The sequence below is a fragment of the Anas acuta genome, chromosome 3, assembly GCF_963932015.1.
Source record: "Anas acuta chromosome 3, bAnaAcu1.1, whole genome shotgun sequence".
In the NCBI taxonomy this organism is placed as follows: domain Eukaryota; kingdom Metazoa; phylum Chordata; class Aves; order Anseriformes; family Anatidae; genus Anas; species Anas acuta.
Genome location: NC_088981.1, coordinates 21,413,713 through 21,440,590, shown reverse-complemented (window position 1 = coordinate 21,440,590; position 26,878 = coordinate 21,413,713). Strand labels below are relative to the sequence as shown.

General features: G+C 41.6%; 1 protein-coding gene across 2 annotated transcripts; it reads left to right on the top strand.

Moving 5' to 3' along the window:
• Positions 1-65: 65 nt before the first annotated feature.
• On the top strand, positions 66-25,940 carry SLC30A10 (solute carrier family 30 member 10). Of its 2 annotated transcripts, none has more exons than XM_068676032.1 (4): positions 66-4,469; positions 16,729-16,812; positions 20,058-20,297; positions 21,038-25,940. In XM_068676032.1, the coding sequence occupies exons 1-4, from the start codon at positions 4,025-4,027 to the stop codon at positions 21,508-21,510; spliced, it is 1,242 nt and encodes a 413-aa protein (XP_068532133.1). In that variant the 5' UTR covers positions 66-4,024; the 3' UTR covers positions 21,511-25,940. The 2 variants fall into 2 exon arrangements, with proteins under 2 accessions (XP_068532133.1, XP_068532132.1); XM_068676031.1 differs by lacking the exon at positions 66-4,469 and adding an exon at positions 15,848-16,441.
• The last annotated feature ends 938 nt before the right edge of the window (positions 25,941-26,878 follow it).

Sequence of the window (26,878 nt, the reverse complement as noted above, 5' to 3'; positions counted from 1 at the left end):
TTGGTGCATATTTTCTTGTACTATGAGAAAATGTCTGAAAGATTGGAAAGAACATCATAAACACTCCAGTTCAGTGTTCCTATGTAAAATTTACACATAAAATGGCTGCTTTTAGTATTGCCTTCAAAGCTTGTAAATTTTTCAATTTTCAATACAAATTTGCTGTTAACTTTTAGGCAAGGTAAATTCTACTATTTTTGGAAACTGCCTCTTGAGCCAGATGTTTCAAAGAATATATCCACCCCATCCTGAATCACATTTGAAAGACTATCTTAAAATAAATGCCACATTGTTAGCTGGATGTAGGTTAATGACATTGCAGGTATTTTGCAAAGTTCTGTTTCTGTTATCTTATAAATTGGCATTTATAGCTGTCTCACAGTGATACTGCAATGAGTAATGCATAGGCAATCTGAAGGGAGGTATTTTAAGTGCTAAAGATTTTAGACTGTGGTTATATCTGTGCCATGTTCCTTAAAGTCCCTTTTCTTTTCCTTCACTTACTATGTGTAGCTTTAGCAGAGAAGGTTGGATGTTGCAGAGGTATGAAATTATTTGAAGAGGAAAAAAAACTTTCATTTTTAGCATAAGATTGGCTTAAAGAAGGAAGTCCTGGCAATAAATAGCACCAAAGAGTAACTTTTGAATGGTGCATACTTAGCTTGTTCCTCATTCTTGATTTTGCTGCATGATGGAAGGTTACCTAAACCCCTTGTCCTGAAGAGTTGAGTGAAAACTTGGCAATTAAAAAATTACACCGGTAAGATCCTCCCCAGACTCTTCCTAGATCAATACTACGTCTCCCTGTTCTGCCTGTTTCCAAAATACAATTTTTGTATCAACAGTCCAAAAGTCTTAAGCATATATGAGACTTACAGTGCAGGTCTTCATACTTCTCACCTTTTCAAAAACACATAAAATGTTTGCTTTTGCATAGATGCATGTGGCCAGCTTTCAAAATATTGTCAAAATACTGAATATGAAATTGAACCAGTGGCTTGTCCAGCATATTATCACTTGTGGTCGTACCCCAGGTTTTGCGAGAAAATTGCAAAAATTATTAAATACTTCAGACCACCTTGCTCAGAATGCTTGAACACTTGGAAATTCTCTGACGATGATTAGTACTAAAGGATTTGCGTTGGTTGCATCTTAAAATCATCTATTTTTTTTTTTCTCACTATATAGACAAAGTCTCAAGGGTGGTATTTAGCAAAGGATTTGGGAAATGATACCTCAGTTTATATGTTCAACTTCTTTCACAGCTGACTTAACAGAAGAGTGTCCCTAAGACCTTTCTGTCTTGGTATCCTGCCTCTAGCATGGACTGGAACTGTATTTTGAGGATAACTTTTAGTAGGAGGACTGGAGTGTTGTTCTTCCAGACTCTCATAATGGAAAAATCAATCTAGTTTTAAGAGCTATTGCATACTACTTACACTGTCATACACACTGGGCACTCAGCTTCGGTGTCCTCAGGCATAAGTGACTGAAGAGCACCAAGAGTTTCTGGCAGAGCAAAACAGGTTGTTAAGAACTGATAAGCAGTTTCAGCTCCCATCAAACCACTACAACCGGTATTTTAAAAATTAGATGTTTAAGCTGCTTAATAGCACAGAACAAAGAAAAGGCAAAACTAAATACAGTCTCAAATACTGCAACCTTATCAGTTTGAACAAACAGCCAACCTTCAACCAGTTGACTTGATTAAATTCATGAGTAAACATGTTGACAACGCTGTTCTTAGAACTGAGGTGCTCTCATTCTGTAATGGGTTTGAAGACAGAGCTTCCCCTGCAGCCCCCCGGCATGTTTCTCTCTGTTGTAGTAGGACTTGAAGTACCTGAAGGTGATTGAATCTGCTGTGGTGATCTTCCATAGAGGAGAGGCTAATGCCTGTCTGGCAGAGATGGTTCTGTCTCAGGTGTCCTTCCACTAAAAGCACAAACAGAGCTGTCTGCAAGTAGAAATATTCACACTCTTAATTACACCAGTATAAAAAACTTTATCTCTTGGTAAATTATCTATTAGAAACTAAGTAAATGAATCAGAATAACATCATGTGATTGATTAACTGATACTACTTTATAACAGAATTGCAGATAGTTTTCTTTGTTCTTAGGGTTGATAAGTTTGGGTTAAACTTTGTAAGGTGGGATACAGTGATAGTGCTGCTCTCTATCGACAAAATAGAGCACACTTGAGCACTTTAGCTCTGCTGAAAAGGTAATGCTTGGGCTCATGTTTTGGTAATTGAAACCTTGTATAAGGTAGGACTTTTGAGAGCTTGGAAGTTAGAACTTGGCCTGTTCTCATTGAAAGGAGAATAATAGTTGAAAAAATCTCACTTTTCATGCTATGTAGTTCAGATAAAATAATTTTGTTGAACATCACTTTCATGGAAAAAGGAAGAAAGCACCATAAAAATAGCTGGAATAAAATAGTACACGTGGGAGAGGAAGAAGAGCATGTACTAGTTTTAATGTTGTTATTGGCTATTGTAAAGGTGTTACTGGTGTTCTGAAAACAGGGTGAACAAAACCAACCTCAGGAGTTGAAGCTGCACTGTTTAGGTAGACAAATGACCATGTGTTAAAAATTACATTTGTTGGCAGGCAATGCTGCAAGCATACTGAACTTTAAACATAAATATTTTGGCTGTTGAATCCCGGTGAGCAAAAAATAAATGAAAATTGGGGGTGAGTGTTTGAGTTTTTGACCTTAAGTTAATTCAACTGGGTAAATCTAAGGCCAGCAAGGACAGTTGGTCAGTTCAGGTTATCAGTGTTATTATCTTATCTCTCTATGGTGGTGCTGCATGCCATTTCCTTCCGTTTTATCTTGTAACTAACTGTGTGTATGTATCTACACAGATGAACTTTCCAAACAAAAACTGGATCATAAACTTTTCAAGGAAGGCACTTGTTCTTATCTATACTGCCTAGTTTGCGGTTAGCGGACAGATTTCCTTAAACATTCTGATTTGGGAGCGTGCAAAAACAGCAAGGCATACACTTGAATTCAACAGTCACTGCAGTGATTGGAAAGAAGAAGATCTGCTTCAGGTTCTTTTCACTCTGTTCCAGAAATGGCTCCAAATATAATCTAAGATTTCTGTATCTCTTATTTTCCCTTTAACTTCTGGTTGTGTTTTCCCCAAATCTATTTATTTTCCTTGCAAGTTTAAAAGGATTACGATGGGATTTTGAGGTGGGCAGGGATTTCTAAATAGCAAATAAAGAGTGCACTTTGGGTTTATTGTTCAACCTTCATGTCTACTGGCAACATATTTAGAAAATGGCTTCAAACCTGGCTCCATTTCCATGGGTAATGTTAAAATGTACCAACAGTACAAGCAGCTGAGACCTGTAGATTGCTAAAATGGAGGAACAATTCCTTTGTCTTCAAAATGTGCCTTTTGGATGTTTTCAACTACACTCGCAAGCAGTGTGTGTTCACTGTGTTCGTAAAAATAATGTCAACGCAGCTTGGTTTTCAAATGTCTTTTTCCAAAGGTACGTAGGATCTTTTCAGACCTAAAGTTACTGACAACAGAAATGGCTGAAACAGGTATCAGAGGACATGTTTTACGTAAAAAGAAATGCTTTCTCTAATTGCTTAAAATTCTGGGCCATATGATCTCCTCTCTGTGCCTTATTTTCTTTCTGAGATATTAGGATCTGATCTGGCCCATCTTTACAGCAGCCATGGCCCAGAATCCCAGGGATCCATTTCTACAGTGGATGGTGCCAGTGCTCCTGGTATTATGTTGTTTTGTTTTTGTTTTTGCAGGACCAAAATGTCTCCTGAGGGTGGAGCACTCACGGGAGTGGAGCCTTCAAGCTGCCTTCACATGATGAATCTCACTAAGCTGCCCTTTAGACTGATTTATTGCTTTACTGCTGCCTATAAAAGTGGCTCCCACGTGTGAGCAACACTGACAGGCGGAGGGCAGAAGCGCAGAGGGCAGTTGTCCCACACGCAGCTCGGTCCCACAGACCTGCAGGGACAGGGAGCAGTAGGAATGGGTCGCTACTCGGGCAGGAGCAGCAGGCTCATCTTCATGTGCTTTGTGAGCCTGGTCCTTTTTGCTGTCGAGATCTCGGTAGCGTACATTGGCAATTCTCTTTCCTTAGCTTCAGATGCCTTTGCAGTTCTCTCCCACCTCATCTCCATGGTCATCGGCTTGCTTGGGGTGAGGTTCAGCCGCATCAGATGGCACAAGGCAAACACCTTTGGCTTCTCCCGGGCAGATGTGCTGGGAGCCTTCGGCAACTCTGTTTTTGCTGTCGCTCTGATGTTCAGCATCTTCATCGAGGCTATCAAGAGGTACATCAATCCTCAGAAGACAGAGAAAGCTCTGCTCGTCCTCATTGTTGGGATCGCAGGTCTGTTCTTCAATGTGTTCAACTATGTTATCTTCATGGACTGCTGTTACTGTCGTGCAACCGAAGGAGACCCTGAAAAAGGTAAATAATCTAATACAGTCACTATGCATCTCAGCATGCTGTTTCCAATTAATGACTTTTCTAGAGACTGTTGACTGTTTTTCTGAGATGGGCGAGTAAAATGTCACTTTTTTTTTTTTTTTTCCCATTTTATTAGCAACGGTAATGAATGCAATGCCTGTACGTGCTTCCCACTTACTCTGTGAGGCAGCTATTACTACATGTGCTTCTCAGTAAATAATGTGTAAGTTGTGTATAGAGTGGCTTTCTAAAGTGAAGAGTGACTTGCTAGAGAATTTTTCTCCCTAATCCTCTGGCTGGCAAAACCCCGGACAAGCTGTAGTACAGATGTGCTATGGCCATAAGGAGATTCTTACTAGGAAAAATGTATTCCTGAAATACCAGTTGTCCACAGTCAATAACTCTCAATAATTGAGTAATTCTGCTGTAACTTTTGTCCAGGACCTGATTATCTTTTGCAAAGAATTCACAGTTTTTATAAGACAAAAGAATAGGTCAAGACAAAAGGGGAGTCTCAGCCTTCTTTGATTTGGGGCTAAACAGTTGAGGAAACCTGTTCTGAGAATATTGGAACAATGAAAAAGTTGTGAATTCTTTGCTGCTGTTCATTAGCATGAGCTTTACAGGGAGGCAGAGGAGAACCACAGGTACTCCGCTGCCTAAATACTTTGTCTGCGTGCCTGCAAAAATGTCAGACTGCAAACAGTCCCCTGTCTTCTGTAAAGAATTTGCAGGAGGTTCTGTTGAGCTCGTGGAGGTATAGCCTTTCAGTTTGTTTTCCTGATGACAGGTTTTTCAAATTTCAAATCTTAGCATAGGAATTCCAGATCCAAAGAGCTGAGGACCCTTTATTTTATTCCTGCAGAAAATGTCTCACTTTATTTCACGTAAGATAGATCTGTGTGTACACTGTCTCTTTCTCTGCACATGTGTATATATATTTATATCTACACACATACATACAACCATATTTCTTAAAAAGAGAAATATTTGAGTTGGGATAGGAACCAGATATTTGCAAAACATTAACTGGACATCCTGGTGGAATAGCTGAGAGACCTGTCTAACAAAGCAGCTGCTTTTATACATTGCTATATATGAGGTTCAACTTGAAGGCTGGACAGGGCTTTGGAGGTTCTTGTTCTCTCATGCTGGAAAATAAAGTTTGTTAGTTTATATTTAAGTGTTTAGTATGTTTCCTATATGACTTAAAGTGGAAAATATTTTTGTTCGTTACAGCTACCTCCAAACAATATTAAAGGTTTAATTTTACTGGTGTTTTACACCAAAGCCACATGCACAGCTTTTGTCTGTCCATTTTTTCAGATGCACAATTCTTTAAAATTTGAGCTGCTCTTAGACAAAAGTAGTGGCAGGATGTAATTAGCTGGGAAGAGGGGAGGTGTGGGAGGGGGGCAAGAATGGGGGATAATGGTCTTTTACCTTTGGGACTGTCACCAATTCTTCACAAAATCATGATCTCTGTTTGTGGTGGCTTCATGGAGGAAAACCTGTTTCATCCCAGCAGAAAATTCAGAAAATTGTACTTCTGGGTGCAGTCAGGGGGGAGAAACACATCAGTACTTAAAGCCACAAATGGAGAGTGTCAGGCAACTAACTAGGAAATTAACCAAAATTAATGCAGTTGTGTAGGTAAATGCTGTTCTCCCTGGGCTTCAAGGATGCTGCTTGTAACAGCTCACTGGGACAGCACAGCCATGGACATACATCCAGATTTTGCTCTGAGAAATGCCTGGCAGCTCCATTTTGCTTTCAGTTGTATAAGCCACTGATGAATGTTGTGCTGTGCTATAAACACAGTGCATAGTTTTGTCTAGGGTTTTGTCTTTTTTTTTTTTTTTTTTTTTTTTCTGGTAAGATAGGTCTTCTCTGCCTGTGGTAATGGCAAAACAATGCCATTTAGTACTGTAGAGAGAATGCTTATTTTTCTGGACTTGATTTTATAATCCTCACTTTAAGTAAAATTTCACATTTATTTCCTCTAATTCAACCTGAGTAGGATTTTTTTAATGTTTCTTTGAAAAGAAATGCTCAAAAAAATGTATTCTGAAAGCATATGAGTACGCTTTTACATTATACATATACTTTGTATATATATATTAAAAATGTGAAAAAAAAGAGGGATTCCTTCTCTTCCTGTCCTCATTCTCTGTATGAGGAAAAGACACTTTCCTCTTGCTTAGGAGGCGGACATCGAAGCAAATTTTCTGGTGCGTCAACAGCATTAGCAGAAATGGAAGGGGGTGGTCATGGTCTCTGAATCACCCTGGAGCAATCCAGTGGTGCGCAGGCGATACCCTCGATGACACCTGTGCAATCTCTCGACGTCCAGTGATCAATGAAGGCTAAAGGTTTGCGGAGAAGCTCTCTGCTTGCTAGGCTTTTCTGGGAAGCAGGAGAGCTGGCTTCAGGTCTCCGTTCCCCGTGTAGGGAATGGACTTAAACAGCATTCTTCTCTCTTTTATGTGATTTTGCTTCACTTTGAAAAACTCAAAGTGAAAAACAGAGTGGTTCAGTCAGCAGGGGCTGGGAGAGCCGTGCCTACAAGGAACATGGCTGCTCAGGTCTGAGCGCCAGTGGGCACCGACAGCGCTGCTCACAAGTGCCCACTCACCTCACCATCCTTTTCCCTTGTTCTGCCCCTCCTCATTCAGCTCACTGCAACATCTGCTCCTCAGGTTCTTGTCTTAAACACGTACTCTTCTCAAGCAAGCGTAAGCACACTTTCCTGAGCTGCCATAGCCACCCTTCCCCCCTCGCTCACCCAGGCAGGCCCAGCCAACATCCTCAGCCCTCCGGCTGGGCTTGGCGTGCCTCACACACCTCACTCCTCCCTTTGCTCTGGTCTTTTCTCTGGTTCTTGCAATCTTTTGGCTCTCTGTCCAGGTCCTAAGTATTCATCCAATGCATTCTCCTTTGTCTCTGTAGCACATTCAGATTCTCACTGGTCTTGTCTGCCAGCTGTAAGCACCCACCTCTCCCTGCCTGCTTAAATGATGATCTCTGAATCAATCCTGGATGGTGAGAGGGACGCCTAGGTCTATCTTTGCACTTGATTCGGGCAGCCTAGTTCCCCATGCTACACTATATATTACAGGTATAAAATGTTTTTATACTCTACTGGAACTGCCCTGTAGAGGTGCGTAGGCCAGCTGGGCTGCCCACGGCAGCACTGAAGGCAGCACAGCCCGGTTATTGCTTTGACTGAAAATCCAGGAAATAGTTCCTAAAACGTAGTAATATTAAAGCTTCCCCAGGAAACTTCTACCAGAATTATCATTCACAAAACACTTTTTTTTACTGTTGCTGTTGGAAGTGACAGAGCAGCTTTAGCCAGAGTTTTCTGGCAATTTTGAGGTCTGGTATCTTTCACGGAAATGAAGATTATGACAGCGTAATAAGCAGCTGAAAATAAAATCAGGTTCTTACAATAAATACCAGACAATTGACCATACACTTTACAATCAGTCATAAAGGTGCAGAAGCCTGTTTTACTGCACGCAGAAATCAGTTTACTTCTGTTTGTGTAGCTCAGTGTAATAATCTCTTCTGCTCATTTCTATATGATTTTAAACAGTTGGGGGACCACAGTTTGAAAAGCACCACATTAGGCTGGTTACAGTACTTCTCTGTTGTTTGTCTTGAGAAAAATAATAAAGATTTAATGTGGAGGAAACATTTGTCCTGTTGTCCTGTGATCTGTACTGGGGGGAAGGTTGGGGGGCAGTAGGGACTGAAGAAGACACTGCCCAGCCCAACCTGTTCAGTACTGAGCCACGCATACAGCATCTGGTGCTGTGAGAAACCAAGTTAATCTTCTAATAAAAGGGCTCATGGTTCCTGCACAGTTCACAACTCATTAAATAAAGATAAGTGGCTTGCTTTTATGTTGGTGGCTGCAATGTAGCATGCATTTTACGTGAGCTTTTTACGTGATAAGACCCTGGGTCTTCATTCTCCTATCTCACTCTGCACCAGCAGCCTGCCTCTCAGATAAGAGGTAGCATGTAAGCTAGCAGTCACATAAATGGAAAACATGCATACTTTCTCCTCCCGGACCTTATGCAGAGTAAGAGTGTTTATTCTGAGCCTTGCTCTGAGGCATATCTCTTTTTGCTTTTGTAGGTAGGATTGGGTTGGGGATATATATGTGTGTGAATGAACTGAGATGAAGAAAGGGAGCAGCTTTAACTGGCTGGGTGATTTGAGAGGGTTTTGTTGCTATAGTGTTCTGAACTCAATTTTTGTGTATATTGTTGCAAACATACTGATCGCAGGGTATGTGAGAACATTTATAGGCCAAAAGAAGTGGATAAGCGGCTCTTTGACCTGTGTCTTAATGCCATGGGCCATCCCAGAGTAGACCCAGTGAGCAGAACCATGCAGATATTGGAACACAATTGTATTTTGCTCTGCACTCGCTGACTGAGCAGAGCCAGCAATATATACATATACTACAGGAGATAAAAGTGCTCTAGGGATTGGAAATATTTTTAAAATGCTCAAAACTGTATTTTAAATGGAGACTTGGAGCTACACTGCTGTGTGACCACAAGCATAGAAATGGGTGCTCTGTTAGCACTTAATTAATTTTTGCATCCTCTTCCCATAAAGGCTGCCTTACAAAGCAGCTTGAGCTGCAGATCTCAAAACAACTCTCTAAAGGAACTGTTCCTTTATCCTCATTTTTAGTGGTGTAAAGAAAATGTGACTTGACTGACACATCTCCCTGCAAGGAAAAATGAATGGAAGAAACCAGTGCTCAATACATGAGATTGGTCTGTCTCTGGAATGCAGAAGTCACCATGTAAATGCTTAAAACCAATCACTTTATTCACCTCCATTTAAGAAGAGAAGAATGCATTCTCTGGTCTGAACAAGTTTCTCTCTCAAAAGTGTTGCTGAACTGGTACCAGATTGCACCAGCCCGATGGCCTGGGGACTTTTTCAAGGAATGGTGAAGAGCCCTGGGGTTTAACACCTATAACAAGAAACCTTGGGCTTACCATGCTTTTCTGACATAAGCCTAAAAGCTGTTTCTGAAGGTCAGCATTACTACATCTATTTTACCTCTATTTCAAATATATCTTCATCAAGCAGATGCTATTCTTCCCTGAGAGCATCGATCTTTAGTAAACACTTCATGCCAATTCATGCCCTGACTGCATTTACAGCCAGATGCTGATCACATGTGCAGAACCTGAGTTTACCACCAAACAGTTGCTGCAGTCACACAATGCATCCTCACAGATCTGTGCTACCTATGTAGTGCACCATGGTATTCAACTCCTAGATGTTACCAGAGTAATATATATAAATAAGGGGACAAATGTCCTTTTATATGTGTTTATTTCTATAAGTCCCAGAGGTGTTAGGGTACTGGCATGCAGGTAACCAAAGCCCACTCTAACCAAATATCTAGATTTTCTGGCTTTGATTTCTATAGCATCACTGGAGTTAGTCCTCTCAAGTAGAACAAAAAAGCAAGGGAAACTCTCAAAGTATTTTTTATCATTTATCAAATACATAAGACTGGACACATATCTTTGCTGCATGTCTTCTTTACTTTAATAGTGTGCCAGATAATCCTCACCAAAATCTTCCAAAGTTTTTCTGAGCAGCTACCCCCAAGGTGACCAGATCTGTGTTAACATGTTAGCTGAAGCTAGAGTCTTCAAGACAGGTGGGAAGTGACTATGAAAGTCTACATAGCAGCATGCTTTTCTGAATTTTCTTCAGTTGATCCTTTTTTTTTTTTTTTTTTTTTTTGAATGCTTTATTCTCCTCAAATAAGCCTCAAAAGCTGATCTAAGGGGGAGATGTTTCACTTTCCCCAGTTATTTTCAAGCAGAATATTTTGCATCCAAAGAAGCAAACCCAAATATTTTAGGGCTAACTTTTGGCCAAAATGGAAAGTGCAGGATGAGCATTTTTAAGTCGGTAAGGAAAGAAAGAAAAGTATTCCTGCATGGTCTAAACAATCATATAAGGGTAAGTTCAAAACTTGTGAACCCAGATTCCAACAGTAATGGTACTACTGAACTTTGGGTATCTACATTCTCTTTCAACCTTGAACCAACTTCATAGTAATGGCACAGACAGATTGGCTGTGTTGCATCACAGTATCTGTGGTGAGTTGTAAGGAAATGAAAGGACTGAAAGAGAACTAAGTTCAAAGTCATAAACAGTCTCAATACAACAGCAATTTTAAGGACACAATATATATGTTCATTGCTGTTGTTTTATTTGGACAGCTACTATGCATGGGTATGGTTCTGTTGTTGTTATTTGCTTTTTCTTTTTTTTTTTTTCTTTTTTCTTTTCTTTTTTTTTTTTTTTTTTTTTTTTTTTTAATCAGCTTTAGACTAGAAATGCTGCTGGGACAGAAAATGAAGTTCTTGCAGTAGGACTCGATATAATTTACAGTGATGAAATCAGTGACTGGCAGTCTTCTCCTCATGGTCTGTGCAACATGTTACATAACTGCCTGGTTTCCAAAATTAAATCAGGGTTGGAAAGGTTATGTGGGAATATGTAGATATGGGAAATTTAGCAGAAAGACACATTTTTAGAAGTGAATTATCAAGTAGTCAGAATATTCAAGAAAGCACTAGCCAGGTGGTAGAGCATGTACTGACTGGGTATGCCCTGAAGGAGGTGGAAGGTGATCTCTGCCCGGGACAGCCCCAGAACTGCTGTGGAGAGTCACAGCTGCCCTGGCAGCAAGCAGGAGCTGCCACCTGTGCATGCGGCAGTGGAGGCTGGCAAAGCTCTCACCCAGACTGCCGAGTCTTGCTGAAGGGACAACTTTTAGGTTTCTGCTGTCTGAGTGAAGCAGACCTAATGATTTCCCTTCCTTCAGTCCTTCAGCCCTTTGGTGTGTGCCAAGAAACCCCTTTCTGACCTGACTAGAACTAGAGGGAGATACAAATCAGTGAACATACAGTGCCCAGGAGGAAGAGACCTACAGAGTGCTCTTGTATCAACTGTATTGTGCAGTAAAGTTCGCTGGTGTTTATTTTGTGACTCATCTTGCAGTCAAATTTATCTGTGGCGGAAGCCAACCACATTGCTTCCATTTATGGATTTGACCCAATATTCCTAATCTACAGAAATATGTTTCACAAAAGATTATTTTACAGAGCCCGTCAGAGCAATTTGCTGTGCAAGGTGCAGGCAAGAACCTCCCAAGGCTGCCACCAGGTGTTGGAATGGCCATGGTTTGGGCTCTGTACAAGAAGAGAAACACAAGCACAAAGGTCCTGTCTCACCCACGTGCTGGATTTCAGGCTCTTACAGATAGAGATGGTCTTTAAATGCGATGTGCCTAGTGTCAGCCTTGGCTTCTCACTGCAAGTGCAATAGTTTCTTCCTGCAGCCTTAAAGAGGCACGACTCTTCTTCCTCACGTCTGGTGGTGTGTGGGCGTTTGTTTCTTTCATCCTTTAGGTTCTTCCCGAAATAGCTTTCGTAAATCATTTTACTTTTATGATAGGTTAAAAAGTAATCTCAGTCAGGACTTTGATAAGCAGCATTAACTGATCTCTCTTAAATATAGCGTCCATAATTACGTCTTTGTTTTGGTGATTATTATTATTATTTTACTATGCAAATCTTATAGCAACACGAGGCTGTGAGTAATGTTATTTTCATTCTTCATTCAGCAGTGGAAGGACATTACTGTTGTTACTGCTGCTACTGTTGTCTAATATTTCATAATAATTCAGAGATATCCTATTTTCAAAGGCTGGTAATGGCTTCTCTGCAGGGAACAGCTAAGTAGATTTTAACCTGTCATCTTGAAAATAGGTAATTTAAGGAGGAGGTGATCACAGCCTGCAAAAGCATGAGTGGCATGGGGAAGGTCAGTAGTCCTTGCCTGTTCATTCTGTTCTCTGATTCAAGAACTAAGGATCCAGGTCCAAAACAGAGAAAGAGGTGAAGTCACCATGGGTAGAAGATATGTTAAGTTTACACTGATGAGTGAAAGGCTGGGCAAGTACATGGAAGAGAAAATAATTGAAAGCTACTAGGTGCAGAGGTATCTAGCTCAGAAACTCACTTGAGCTGAAAACACTTGAAGGATGGAAGAGTATTATGGGGAAGTATCATATAGGATATGATATCAATAGGAGTTGGACTTGATGATCCTTGTGGGTCCCTTCCAACTCAGGATATTCTATGATTCTGTATATACTTTACTCTTACTGCTACTTAAGCATCCCACGTGGCCAAAGTTGGAGTGGGCTGTTAGATATAGGGGATGACCCCTCATGGCTGTTTTACCTAAAAGTGTTAATAACTGGTGTGCAGAGAGCCTTGAACACTTGACACAAAGAAATCCTGAAGCTTGCAAAAGTGCTTTGGGACTTTGCTGTTCAGAAGGAAAGTTGTCTTGTTCAGAAGAATTCTACCAATTCCTGCTTCTGATTAGGGTGGGGAAACTGCAGCAACAGGTTTTCTAGCAGTATAGTAGCTGAAAATGAAGTTGACAAATAATTCAAAAAGCATTGGACAACATTTTCTGAACCTGCTATTAAGGACTTGTTCAACTCAGTGTATTCAGAAGTAGAGGGAATGGGGATATTTGGGCTGGTTGTTCTGTTTTATAGCACATAGCTTGCTCAGGCAATCTCAGTTGTGGAGGGGGGAGTGGTACTACAGCATTATACTGTTGGATGCCTACAGACAGCGTGAAACACACAGGGGTGCTAAACACTCTGCAGAACAATTGGGACCATGGCTCCTTTCTAAAAGGATTCAAGGTCCAACTCCCCAGTGCTGAAAGTGGATCAGTGCAAGCGGAACCACGGTGCCCACAAGGGAAATCCCCGGTAAAAGGGTTGGTGGCTCCTATGGGCAGGATCAAGCCTTTCTTTAGGTCTATGTGGAAGGGAATCCAAATGCAAAGGAGCAACAGGGATAAGACCCATTATTCTGGAGAATGAACCATTCATTATTCTTGTTATCGAAAGTGACTTGACTTACTAAACAAGAATCGTTGATATAAATTTGTTCAGATGACAGTTTGGGGAGTTTGTTGGAAGTGATTGTGGTGCGTCGATGGACAGACCTGGGGAGCCTTGTGGGGTGCATTATGGGGTGACTGAAGGCTTGGGTTTCTGAGAGGTTTCCGACCAGAGGTTTTCTAGCAGCCACAAGATGAAGGGAAAGTTCTTTGCATGGATAAACTGGTCAGAAGCCAGGAAACAAGAAGCAGGAGAAAATGATCATGTTGAAAGAAGTGTTCACGAAATGCTCCGAAGAAATGTTTGCTAAGTGCTCAGAGGACAGAAAGTAAATCAAATGTTGGGCAGGAGTGGGGAAAGAGTAAAGACCTTTATCCAGAAGAAGGAGGAAAAATGAATGGATCAGCAGACACAGACTTGGAGCTGAGGCTCTCAGCAAGTACTGCTCCTGACTTGTTCAGTGAGTCATCTTTAATTGTGCTCCATCTGAGGGAACTTAGTCACAACCTTATTTGGTGAAAATAATATTTTTAGCATGGTTTCTTCAAAGCAACTGCGATATATGTATGTTTTTGAAGTGAGTTCTGGGCTATGACATGTCATACTTTTCAAAGAGAATAAATGTATATTTTGCACAGGAGGATTAATGATGTTTCAGCTACTGTATTATACATACTCCTAGAACAAGAACCACTGATAATTCATTCTGGTTCTATGCAGTTGCAATAAACTGGGCTTTAGTGATTTTTCTGATTGTAAAGTGAAGTGTCAGAGGCAGTGTTTGCTGTCATTAATTATACTAAAGAATATATAGGCTGTCTTCTTTAAGTTTTTGCTTAAACTTCTTGTAATTTGTGCATAGTTTCCTTCTCTCTTTTTCTGAGTTCCGTCACGCTGCTTTTTATCTGGCACAACCATTTAAAGTCTCCCATCATATGTCGCTAGGTCTAATGTTGTAGCTGCAATGTGCATTGATGCAATTGTGCTATCTGCTCACACTACTGTGTTTGTCTTTATAAGCTTTTACTGAAAGTCTTCTTTTCAATACATTTATTTTTATGCATGTTAATTTTGAATATTGCAGGGTACTTTCATCACTTGGGCACTGAATGTGGGAAGGACGTAGACAACAATGTCCAGTAACTGGGAGTTGTGCTTGTTAATCCTTGCAAATACATGAGAGGTCATACCCTGGATGGCTGCTTATGTCCACTCCACAACTTGAGATGTGTTTTGGGTTACATTATAAAAAAGAAAAAAGTTTTGGTTGTGTACACAGAATTTAGTTGGAACTAAGAGGCCTCATTTAAAAGATGTATTTAAGCAAAGCATCGAAGTTAGTTAACAACAGTACCAATGCAATTGCTTTGGACTTAAGATTGTCGTGGCATTTAATTAATTTCTGGTTGTAGAGAAGAGCAGCTCGGTAGGAGGGACACGACAGCGTTGCCCAGCTGTGCTGGTCCATAACCTGATTGCACTATATGTTTTGTCAAGCGTGGTGAAATGCCTGACGTGGCACTTCAGCGCTGATTGTAGTTGTGGAAGCACAACTCCAGCACTGCTGTGTGTTGTGGGTAACAGCAACACTCGGCATCTCACAGGGTGTAACTTCAAGGACCTTATTTTCTTTAGGCCTTACATCTTTTATTTAAGCTTACTCTGCTTAGGCCTGGTTCTGATTTTCTTTCTTTATCTGCTTCTGAAGTGATAGAGAAAAAAATAAATAAACCGCATGATGACCCCAAGCCCAGTTTGGGATCGCTGTAGTCTAGTGACATCGGCTGTTGTTTCCGAGGACCAAGCAGTTGCGAATGGCTTAATTTCCTGGCACCCCCTGTAATCACCAGCCGCTCCCCCCGCCTCAAAACGCTGTGTCGGCGGCCGGGCTCTGTCCTCTTCCCCTTGCAGGCAGGGTTGCCACTGTCCCGAGGACTGTCCCGACAAAGCCCCCACGAGGAGCAGAGCGATCCCCGTGCCGGACACACCCGCACGAAGCCTCCTTTTCTCCGCGGGATGGCGCACACCGCCCCCGGCCGCCGCCCGGCCCAGCAGGGGGCTCTGTCCGTCCGTCTGTCCGTCCGTCCGTCCGTCCATCCGTCTGTCTCCCCCCTCTCGCCCTCCTCTCCCGGACCGTCGGTACCGCGGCCGGGGCCGGCCCCTCCGCACCGAACCTCCCGCCGTCGGGGCGGCGCGGGGGGGGCTCCGGGCGAACCGAGGGGGGCTCCCCCCGAGCCCCGACCTCTCCTCGCCGCCCGTGCGGGGCCGTCCCCGGGCATCGCCCCCGCAATGTCCCCGAGCCCCCCGTGGTCGCCACCGCCGGGGCTCCCCGCAGCCCCCCGGTACGGGCGGGGCGGGGCGGGCGGGGGGCGGGCGGGGGCGGTCCGCGGGGCGGGGCGGTGCCGGCGGCGTTAAGGGCCGTGCCGGGCCGGGCCGGGGTCGCTGCGGGTGCCGGCGGCGGTGTCGGTGCGGGCCATGGGGCGGTACTCGGGCAAGACGTGCCGCCTCATCTTCATGCTGGTGCTCACCGTCGGCTTCTTCGTGGCCGAGCTGGTGTCGGGCTACCTGGGCAACTCCATCGCGCTGGTGTCCGACTCGTTCAACATGCTGTCCGACCTCATCTCGCTCTGCGTCGGGCTCACCACCGGCCGCATCGCCCGCCGCAGCCGCCGCGGGCCCCGCGCCACATACGGCTACAGCCGCGCCGAGGCGGTGGGCGCCCTGAGCAACGCCGTCTTCCTCACCGCCCTCTGCTTCACCATCTGCGTGGAGGCCCTGCTGCGCCTGGCCCGGCCCGAGCGCATCGACGACGCCGAGCTGGTGCTCATCGTCGGCGCCCTGGGCCTGGCCGTCAACCTGGTGGGGCTGCTGGTCTTCCAGGACTGGGGCGCCTGCTGCCGCCGCACCCCGGCTCCGCCGCCCGCTGTCGCCGCCGCCCCGACGGGGGGGGCGCCCGAGCCGCGGGACGCCGCCGACCGAGCAGGTGCCTTTCGGCTGCAGCCTCTCCGGCCCCGCTCCCCGTGCCCCCCGCTTCGCTCCCGGCCCGGCCCCGGTCCCCCTCTGCCCAGCCCCGGCTTCCCCCTGCCCGCCCCCGGTGCCTCCTCTCCCCGCCGGGCCCCCCCCTTCTATGCGCGGCCGGCCGTGGGGGTGCGGGGTGGCCTCGGGCTTGGCTTCTCGTCGTCTCTTGGAAAGGAGCTGGTCTTGAGAAGGTTGATGTTTTTTCTGTTTGTAGAACTTATACACAACACAGCGTTTCTTCTTTGAATGCAGGTGAATCCCCAAACGACCAAAAAAGCCCTGAAGAGGGGTCTGGGAAGAAAGTAGAGAAAAAGTCCGAAGCCTTGAACATCAGAGGTATGTATGGCATGGCAGCAGGAGGCTAATGTTGCATTAACTTTAAACACTTTTTACCTTCCGTTTAAATTTCTCCCCCAAAATGTCAGTGTGAGATGGAGCTGAGGACCCCTCTGCGTGTCTGGGCACAGTTAGCAAAAAGGTTTTGGTCATGTGAGATAGCATGGGTAATGGCAAATCAATGTGGTGCTGGTTTGGCTCATTTGGGATCTGTAGAAGACTGCAGCTGGACTTCTTGGAAAGGAGCAAAGCTCCTTGCACTTAGCTCAAGCCACTAGAGGCCATACAGGAAGGTCATGCAGGTATCTGTGAGACTTTTCTTCGTCATTGCATGACTAGTTGGGCAGTTCTCAAGTTTTAAATGCTGTTAGGCAGAAAACAGAGCTTCTTTAAATCCCAGCAATGGTAATCACAAGTTTTGTAGTCAGCATGAGGAGAAAGGTGTTGAAACTGGTATCTCTGCATGTGTTTTTTCCAAGTCCTTGAACTGTGAACCTCTTCCTGAGAGAGTCTGGGACAGAGTCAAGCCCCTTTTACGTTCTGCTTTGGCAGATCTCTGTTATCTGCAAAGAGAAACATTATGACTACATCTAGGAATAAATTAACCAAGTCCTTGCATACAGGTATTCATATGCATACAGATTTATGTACCTATTCCTAACAGAAACGAAAGTAGTGTATTTAACAATGATTTTCCCTTCTAGGAAAGGGCTGTTGCAAAGACAAAAATAAAGTGATAGCCTCAGGCTTCTTGTGGTCACATAACAGCATATGAGAAGGTGTGGTGTTCCTCTAAAGTCATACAAGTTGGCATCACATGAATTCATCTGATGAGGTTGTCATGGCAGTCAGGCACCTATTTTTTTGGCTTGTTTATCTGTTTATTCAAAACAGATAAAAAAAAAAATTATGCTTGCAGAGTTATGCAAATATGTGTGTAGGGGAGGACACCTTGCAAACTAAACCACGTGCTAGAGTGACAACAGTTGCCTGAATATTTAGGCACTAGTGTTGTTGGCTTTTATGGCATTAGAGTGCTTAGAGTATTGGCATAGCAAACTGCCATCTTCAGGGAAGGAGGAGAGAAGGATAAGAAACCAATGAGTGTATTTTAGGGAAGGCTGTATTTGCCTGAACTACAGTGTTTAAGCATACTGATGCTGGCAAGTGTCAAAGATGTCTGAAGCATGAGGAGTTCTGTATCAGTTATTTTAAGATGTCTGGCTTCCTTGAATTTTAAAAAGATGATTTTTTCTTTAGGAGATACTTTAACTTTGTCTTTGCAAAATCTATTTTTGTTAGCCAGCATTACAGATGTGTCTTTAAAATTCAAAATTGGTTTTTGCTTTGCTGCTGGAAGTTAATTATATAGCTATACTCAGTTAACAGACACTGTTAACTGTTGTCTATACGCTGTCTAGACACTGCTGTCTATAGTCTTACCTTAATGACTATTAAATAAAAATTGCCTTCCAGTTCTGTTTTTATACCTATAGCATTTGGGGGTCTACAGGGAAATGGGATCACTTCTTTTCCCTCATGTAATGCATAACTGAGACATATATATTAACCGTATTAACTTTGCCTGTCAGTTAAATACACATTTTTCAAATTTTATATTCTCAATCCATAATTTTTCAAAATTCTTACATATGTGCTGTTTTTTGCAATTCAAAATAAGCCTTCCTGGAACACTCTTATTCTTCTCAAGCCCCGCTCTTCAGTTAGTTACCTTAGAAATTGCATCCTGCCTATCCCTCTTGTTAGTGCAATAGCTGATGGCACATGCTGAATCCAGATTATTTATAAATGAAAGAGGAAACACTGCAACACTGTTACGGCAAATGAAACCCTGTGGGAGTTTGCCAAATGGGGCAGAATACTCCTGACTCCAGCAGAAAGAGCTGGATTCATTGTGAGTTTATGCTTTCTTATCTTATCCAAGTGGTTCCAAGGAACCCCAATGGTTATTGCTTCCATTCCTCATGCTAAGGATCTTCATTCCTGCATGGAGCAGCAGCATGGGCATGGTTCTAGGTCTGAAGAGACCCAGAATCCATCATCTCAGGAGTCAGAACTCTTAGCTGTGCTGTTAATGAGTTTCAGAGGAAGCCATTCGCAGCTTCTCTGGCCTGGAGGAAGGGATTACATTGGAGCAGAGCTTTGGAAATTGCTTGTAATAGGGACGTTAAAAGGAGTTGGCCTGTTTTATTCTGTCACATCCTCTGAATAAAAAGTATTGTCAAAGGAATTAACCTCATATATATAGAGGTACTACAGATTAGACACGGGTTGGAATGAGATCTGTCTGAATAGTAAAGACAGAAAAAATTGGAGTGCTTTTTAGCAGTGGCAGGAAGAGGCAAGATTATGCAGTGAGAAAAACAAAGAAAAAAAATGAAGTTTTTAGACTATTGTAACTGTAGCAAGAACACTGCTTTGTTCATTGCACTTGAAAGAGCAGTGAAGAGAGTTATTACAAGAGACTGTTTTCTGTCTTTACCTTGAGTGTGAAAATGTATATATAGACATAAGAAGTGGCACACAGCATTTCTCTGAATTTAGAATAGTACATGCACATTCTTTAAAAAAATGAACCAAACAAAAACACCTGTGGCATCCATGCACCTAACTGTTGAACTGGGTTCTGGTCTTTTTTGAGTCTGAGTGCTAGTAGTGTTGGTGGGACAAAGTTTAATATAAGTAATCAAGCTTGATCCAAAAAAATGGAGTTTGGGAGCAGTTGGAACTGTAAGAATAGTCATTCCTTACATTTCACTCTTGTAATTTTTTGGGATTTCAACAGAGTAGTAGAAACTGATTGAGGAGAAATAATTATTAGTCACTGGGGGTGGTCTCTGGCTGACTTAGCTTCCAGGGTAGAATTGATAGATTTAGTCATCAATTTTTAATTGTGAGTTGAGATTTCACATGCCAGGATCTCTTAATAATCTGTAGGCATTTAGGCAAAGACACTTTGTGTTGCCATGGCATTGGAGTTGGACTGCAGTTGCTAGTGTACCCTATGTGTTTAATAATGCATCCCACTTAAGCAGCTGTGGTTCGGAGTCAGTATTTCCCTTGACGTTTTGTTCTGAAAGCTGTTATTGAAAAATCTGGTAATGATTTGAGTGCTTGGAATATTGCATTTTTCATGTCAGGTAGAACAGACTTGAAAAATACAGCATTATAGCTGCTCAAAAAAAAAGTCTGAAAAAACTAATGGAATTTTTCATTTGTTTCAGGTGTTCTTTTGCATGTTATGGGAGATGCACTTGGGTCTGTGGTTGTGGTAGTTGCTGCTACAATTTTCCATGTACTTCCTCTGGGGCCTGATGCTCCTTGTAACTGGCAGTGCTACATTGATCCAAGCCTGACAATAATTATGGTGGTCATCATCTTGTCTTCTGCATTCCCACTCATCAAAGAGACCTCAATTATTTTGTTGCAGATGGTTCCCAAAGGTGTTAATATGCAACTACTGAGTAAGTCAAATTTGTTGTTGAAATGCTATTAATTTTAATGATAGATTTCAATGCATATGTTATTTCTGGAATGACATGTTTGGAGTATTTACTCATAATAGCCCTAAATTCTCAAGAACTGTGAGGAAATGGTCACGTGCCTGTGTCCTAGCAACATGACTCAAATCTCTTTGGATTAGTTAAAGCATGCATTTTGAGAATGTGGTACTCCAACAACATCAAAAATACCAGGTCTTGAGCTGTTAATGCTTTGTGTGGGGTGTTTGTGAAAGAAACAGCATTGAATTATAATATTTCCTAGCCCTGCAGTGGCTTCTTCTGAAGGGCTTCCAAAACAGCTTAGAAAATTCTTTTAAGACTGGCTAATTTTGTAGCTCTCTAGCACTGTTTGCACTGGTTAATTGTAGCATAGCACATATGTCTTTCTGGAGTTGTACCATGCTCAGGGCTAAACAAACCAGAATACGTGGACCTTGGCCAAGGAAGTGGTACTCTAACATTGCTTCTATAAGGTGTGGGTAAATGGCCAGTGGGAAGAGATGGTATGGGCTCAGAAAGAATGGAGGGGACTGCTTGCGTGGTCATGTTGCATAAGAACAAAAGTCAGTAGGTAGCAGATGTATGTTATTAAGTACAGCTCCTTGAAAGACAGTTTGGAGACAGCTCTTTTTGGATTAGGTTCTAAATGAGGCCTAGCCAGCACACCAAACCATCTAACATCTTTCTCTTATGTTTTCCAGCTGACAGACTAGCTCGTGTACCAGGGGTTATCAGCCTTCATGAGGTGCATGTGTGGGAGCTTGCAGGTGGCAAGAATATTGCTACTCTTCATGTCAAGTGCCAAACACCTACTGATTACCAGGATGCTGCTTACAAAATAAGAAAGATTTTCCATGAAGCAGGGATCCATTCTGTGACCATCCAACCTGAGTACATTGACCGCAAGACCTCCCACCTCCTGTGCAGCTCACCCTGCATCTCAAAAGCTTGTGACTCTCAGCTCTGCTGCAGTCAGCAGGAGGCACCGCTGGCTAAAAGTAATGGCTATACTGAGAAAAATGATAGCTGCCTTTCTGCACTGCATAAAGACAATGGTTCAAGTAAAAGTGATATTGAAATCCCTATTGAGTGTGCACTGACAGAGAATAGTGTTAAAGACGAGAAAAATTGTGAAGTGTCTGACAATTCGCAGTTGAGCAGTACGCGATTTTAAACAATTTGGTCTACTCTGTAAAAATCTTTCATAGAACAAAGGTGTCCAGGCAGGAAAGCGGGTCATCAGTGGTTGTAGCTGAAGTTAATGTGGCAAAAAGATATCTGTGCTTTAGCTGTAAACCAAAATACACCTAAAAAAGCTCATATCTGAAATAAGGGTTAATATTTCCATGAAAAGTGTGCATTCATCTAAACGTTTTTCAGATACAGCCTAACAGAGTTCCTTACCAAACCATGTGTGAATTCCTGTTGTTAGAGTGGAAGAGGTGTATTGCTGTCCACCCTGGTGCTTGCAGTGTATGACCAGTGCTACTGGGAACGAAACTCTTGCCTTTCTGTCAAAGTGAGCTGTTTCCTGAGAGCCCTGTAGCAAGTTAATGATTGTACTGGGCTGAGGTACTGTATGTTTATAAAGGACTTATGTAGAGATGTTTTGCTGATCCTTAAAACCCACTTTGCATAGACAGTTCATTTTTAGCAGTAACTGTTGTGCTTCTGAAGTGGGTGAATGAAAATAATGGTGTCTGATTAGAGGGGAAGCCCTTGGGAAGGGTTGGCTTACATTGTTTTTGTGACCCTGTATGTAGGGACAGAGCAGAATCTGGTCTTGCTTCTCTACTAGAACTGCTGGAGCCAACCTAATCACAGATGAAGGATGCTAAGGAATATGCTCTGTGTCATGAAACTAAGGAATTACTAGCATTGTTACTATTGATTTTTGGCAAGCAAAAATGCAAGTAGTCATCCAATTAACTTTTATCTTGTTCATTGTTGTGATTAAACAACTCAGTTCTTATCCCTTGCCTCTACCCCCCAACCTCCCAAGCAACAGAAGTTATAATAGCCACAGTCTTAATTCATTGTTGTGTGGAATGATTGCAGTATCTTTAACACTGAGCATCTGTCCTTATTCATGCTGAATAAATAAGCTAATGTGTCTATTACGAATAGTTAAAATTCTGCAATTCTATTATTAAGAGACAGTTTAATATTAATTGAGAAATTCCATTTGAAGTTTTTTAAAACAGTGTTATAACTTACAGGGAGCTTTTGTATAATTTATATATATATAGAAATACTGGGAGATTTTCCTATTTTAGTTTCAATTATTTCTAGTTGATTTATTTAAGTCTACGCCCTCCCCTCTGCCCTGCTTCTCCTTCCCAAACCCAAAGGTGCATTTTGAAGTATTTAGTGAAGCATTTCCATTCTCCTTTTTGCCGCTTCTTTTTGAAGACATGCAAGGGTGATTTAAGGAAAGCAAGATGACTTGCCCTGTCAGCAGTGTTGGATTTTGGTCGGGTCTGCTCCCCAGGTTTTTGGAAGAGGGGACCCGCTACCTAATACTCACTGAGTGCAGTGCTTAGCCTCACTGTGGATCTGATCCAGAAGCTTTCAAATACATTTTTTTTTCAAAAGCAGCTTTTCAGTGCTCCATGTGGCCTGGACAGGCTATTTAGTTATCAGTTCAGAGACACCTTTAAAAAAAACAGTGGTGTCTTTACCTCAGGGACTGCTTAGTGGAAAGGGCAAATTGATTTCCTGCTGGGCTGGGAAAATACCAGGGCCTGGTAGGACCACGACTGGCTCTAAAGAAGCCAGCTCCTTAATAAGGATGGTTATGTTAAAGTCAATGAACATTAAAACACACAGCAGGGTATTTTGCTGCTTGGAAAATGATATTTACTGGACCAGTGATTGCAGACTAAATTGCACACCTCTAGGTTTGTACTTACCCCTTTTGAACCAATTCTTGGGCGAATTAATGTATTTTATAGCCTTTCATGGTAGGTTTGTATTATATAAATTAAACTATTTGTTAATAACATTAAAAACTTAATCCTCCAGTGTGTTTGGTTCTGTTAGCAGCAGCAGGATTTTGCTTTGCATTTGTTGCACAAATTAATGTAAATCAGGAAACATTTCAAGAACTGCTCTGTCCTTTTAAAGTGTGTGGCATGAAGTAAGCTCATGCTTCTGTTCTTTTTGTACTTATTTTCATCTACTGTGATGTTTAAATGGAGGAGTGTAGATCTAAATAACAAATGTATTTATAGGTTTGCTTGTTTTCTGAGAACTGGAGTAGAATTTTCCCCAAATAACAACAAAGTCTGTGCAGGAACTTACCTCCAAGATATCCTCTAAAACAAGCACCCTTTCATAATTATGCATTTGTGTCTTAAATCAGGTAATCTTTTTATATACACCTTTTACTTAATGGTTGAAAGATGGAGTGTCAGTATTGTTTTACCCTGGAATTAGAGAAAAAGAATATGTGTAATATTGGAGTATTTGATAAAATGGACTATCTTTTTCTCTATCCTTCCAGTGTTTGTAAAAACAGTGGTTATCTATTTTTTTAAGTTTTTAAAAGTGGTGTAACCTGAAAACACAATGAAGTAACATTCTTGAACTTTCATGTCTGGTTGAACGTACTGTAATTGTTGTCTGTGAATAAATAGGAAAATACCAGGGAATATAGAAATCTTCAGGTCTAGAAAACAGGCTAAGTTAAAAAATGCTTTATTAGCAAGCAAAACCAGCAGAGCTATGTTACTGATGAGATGAACCTTGCATTTTCTATGTAGGGGCTTTCAGGGTATCCAGATAGGGTTTTTGACTGAATATCCTGGCCTGTCATTGAGCCCTGCAATGGAATATTTTTGTCCTGTTTTAAATGTGCGACAACTAGCTCTGCTGGGTGGTCCCTTTCTACTTTCATAGAAGACATCATTCCAATAAGTGTCTATTTTGTGTTGGCTAATTTCCCTTCAGTTGTTAGCATCTCTTCCAATTCTCCTGAAGTATGCTTACCTCATTTTGAAATACAGTATGCTTCAGTATTTGCACTTACCTGTGGCACTTATTCTAAATTCAGTCTTGGAGCATATTGCATTGTCATAAATTCTCCTTTCTGGCCTCTTTAACGTAATTGCTTTTTTTCCCCTCCAATTCAGTAATGTAAAGTTTCTGACTGTTGCAAGTTGATTGTGCTACCCTGTCCCCTTCAAGTACTCCCTTCTGAGTTCACTGTTACTGCAGTCAGATTTTCTTGCAGTGATTTCCGCCCTCCTCCAAGTCCTTTAGCAAAGGAAATGTGCTTAAAACACAGGTGATTTTTCAAACAGCTGACTAGCTTATATATAGCAGGTTGTGGATCTAGGGGACACAAGTGACTTAATTGTATGGCAACAAAATGTGCTAGCCTTGGCAGATAGTTCTGGAACAAGAGTTAAATCTGGAATAAATTAACATGTATGCATACATGACATTGTATGCAAAAACGGTTTACTGGCCTTCATCAATTGTGGGCCTCGTTTAAAGTGAATTCAAACTTTTGTCACCTTGTCATATGTTCTTTAACCAAATGTGTAAATTCAGTTGTTAATTTGTTCTTCAGCAACAAAGTGCAGATCTTGCCTTTGCTCTTCTGTGTAAAAAAGAAAATATAACTTTGGTCTTTTTAAAGCAGTATTGTCTTTGTTTTGACAAGTTTTGAGTTGATTTCCTTGTGTCCTTTGAGATACTTATTTTGATTTTTAGTCCAGCCATTTTTTCCTTCCTCCTAATGTGTTTTTTTTTTTTTTTTTTTTTTTTTTTTTTTTTCTTCTTCAATAAAAGCAGATCAGTTTTGCTATGGATATGTAACACAATTTACAAATACCTCTTTTATGTACTGGCTTTTTTTTTTCCACTCCATTTTTATTCAAGTCCCCCCACTGTCTGTTCTTGCTGTGTGATGTACTTTACCATTGCAAACCAATTGTTTACCTTGTTCAGTTCTTCCCACACTTTCCCCCCTTCCGTTCTCTATTATAATGCTTACCTTCCTGAATGCACCCTTTTATTCTGAGGCCAAGGTCTGTGGATGGGATTATTTAATGTCCTTTCTTCAGCATAGAAGTGTTGTCTACAGATTGGGACTCTATATATTTAAATTCCACCACACTCCCCCTGAACCACCTTTTTAAAGAAAGTTGGTTTCTTAACCTCAGAAGGTATAATGAAGTCAGGGGGGTCATTCCTTAACACCTTAAGGGAAAGTTTGGATTGCTTGTTAGAAAGCAGATAAAAGGGATGTTTCTGTAAAAGTAATCCAAATACTATGAAGATTTCTATAGGTTTTAGTATTTACTCTGCTGTACAGTGGAAGCACTTTGTGTTAAATACTTTATTTAAACGGTGACACCTTGATGTGAGGATGTCACTCTATGAAGTTGTTACATTTATGGAGTTATGTTGCTTAAAACTTACTTCAGCATTTCTGTTCACAATGTGATTTTAATAATGTGCCAAAATGTAATTTCCATGATTGCTGAATCAATGAATTGTAAATCTCACTGTGGTTCTATTAACTGTTAGTAGAAAACTGAATTTTATGTACAGTTTTTTTTTTTTTAAATAAAGTTTGAATGTGTTGTAAATAAATTGCATTTTTAAATAAACACATTGTTTGTCTAGTAGCAATAAGGAGTGTCTTCCCTCTCCTTAGCATCAGTGTTGTCATCTGCTGCCTGGGGCCTACCTGACAATGTCTGATTCTTCAGTTGTCCAGGTAGCTACACAGTTTTTTTTTTTTTTTTTTATTTTAATAAGGGAAGGTTTGAAGGGAGTGGTAGTGCTTGGCAAGTTGTATAAGCTTAGTTAATGTCCCTCAGCCTGTAGCTGGTAGAGCACTAGTGGTTTGGAGGACACTAACTCAAATCTGTAAAATTAAAATCTATACATTCAAGGAAAAATCAATTAAACCCTCAACATTTGTTTTCTGTTGTTAACCTAACTCTTGTTGGTGGTTGATGAAAACCATTGCATCAACACTGCCTGAGTGATCCTGGGAGTTCTCTTCAAAGAGATAAGGTTATGCTTATATTAATAAAGGCTGAAAAAAAACCCACCGTTTTCAGGCAAGAAGAGCAAGGGCTATGGTTGTGGAATGTGCAGTTTTAACCCTGGCATTTAATGGACAGTTTCCGTGCTGCACAGTCTGCATAAGGCCCTTGGAACTCAAGGTCTTGTCTACACAGAGGCCCTTATTCTCTATCTTTGTCCTCCTGGAGCAGAAGATATTTTCTGTGTTGTAGGGCTGCTGCTTTTTGATATTTTCCTGTCCTCCAGGAACCCACAGAAGAATGAAGATTTTGGGCTGGACATAATAGGTTACAATTTTAAAAAGTTATATGAAAATATTCCTAAAAATATCCGCAATCTTTATGGTTTCATCCAAGTGATTGCTTATGCTTTCAGGTTTTAATGTATATTTACAATTACAGTTTGTTGGACTTTCACATGTGGTTTTAGACACATCCCTGTCTAAGAATATTTTAAGAGACTGCTATGGGTTCCCCACAGCTGGATACAAGTTCTTT

Coding starts and splice junctions, on each gene's coding strand:
- SLC30A10 (XM_068676031.1), top strand. CDS start 15,934: ATGGGGCGGTACTCGGGCAAGACGTGCCGCCTCATCTTCATGCTGGTG. Junction 16,813..20,057: donor CGAAGCCTTGAACATCAGAG/GTATGTATGGCA, acceptor CATTTGTTTCAG/GTGTTCTTTTGCATGTTATG. Junction 20,298..21,037: donor TGTTAATATGCAACTACTGA/GTAAGTCAAATT, acceptor TATGTTTTCCAG/CTGACAGACTAGCTCGTGTA.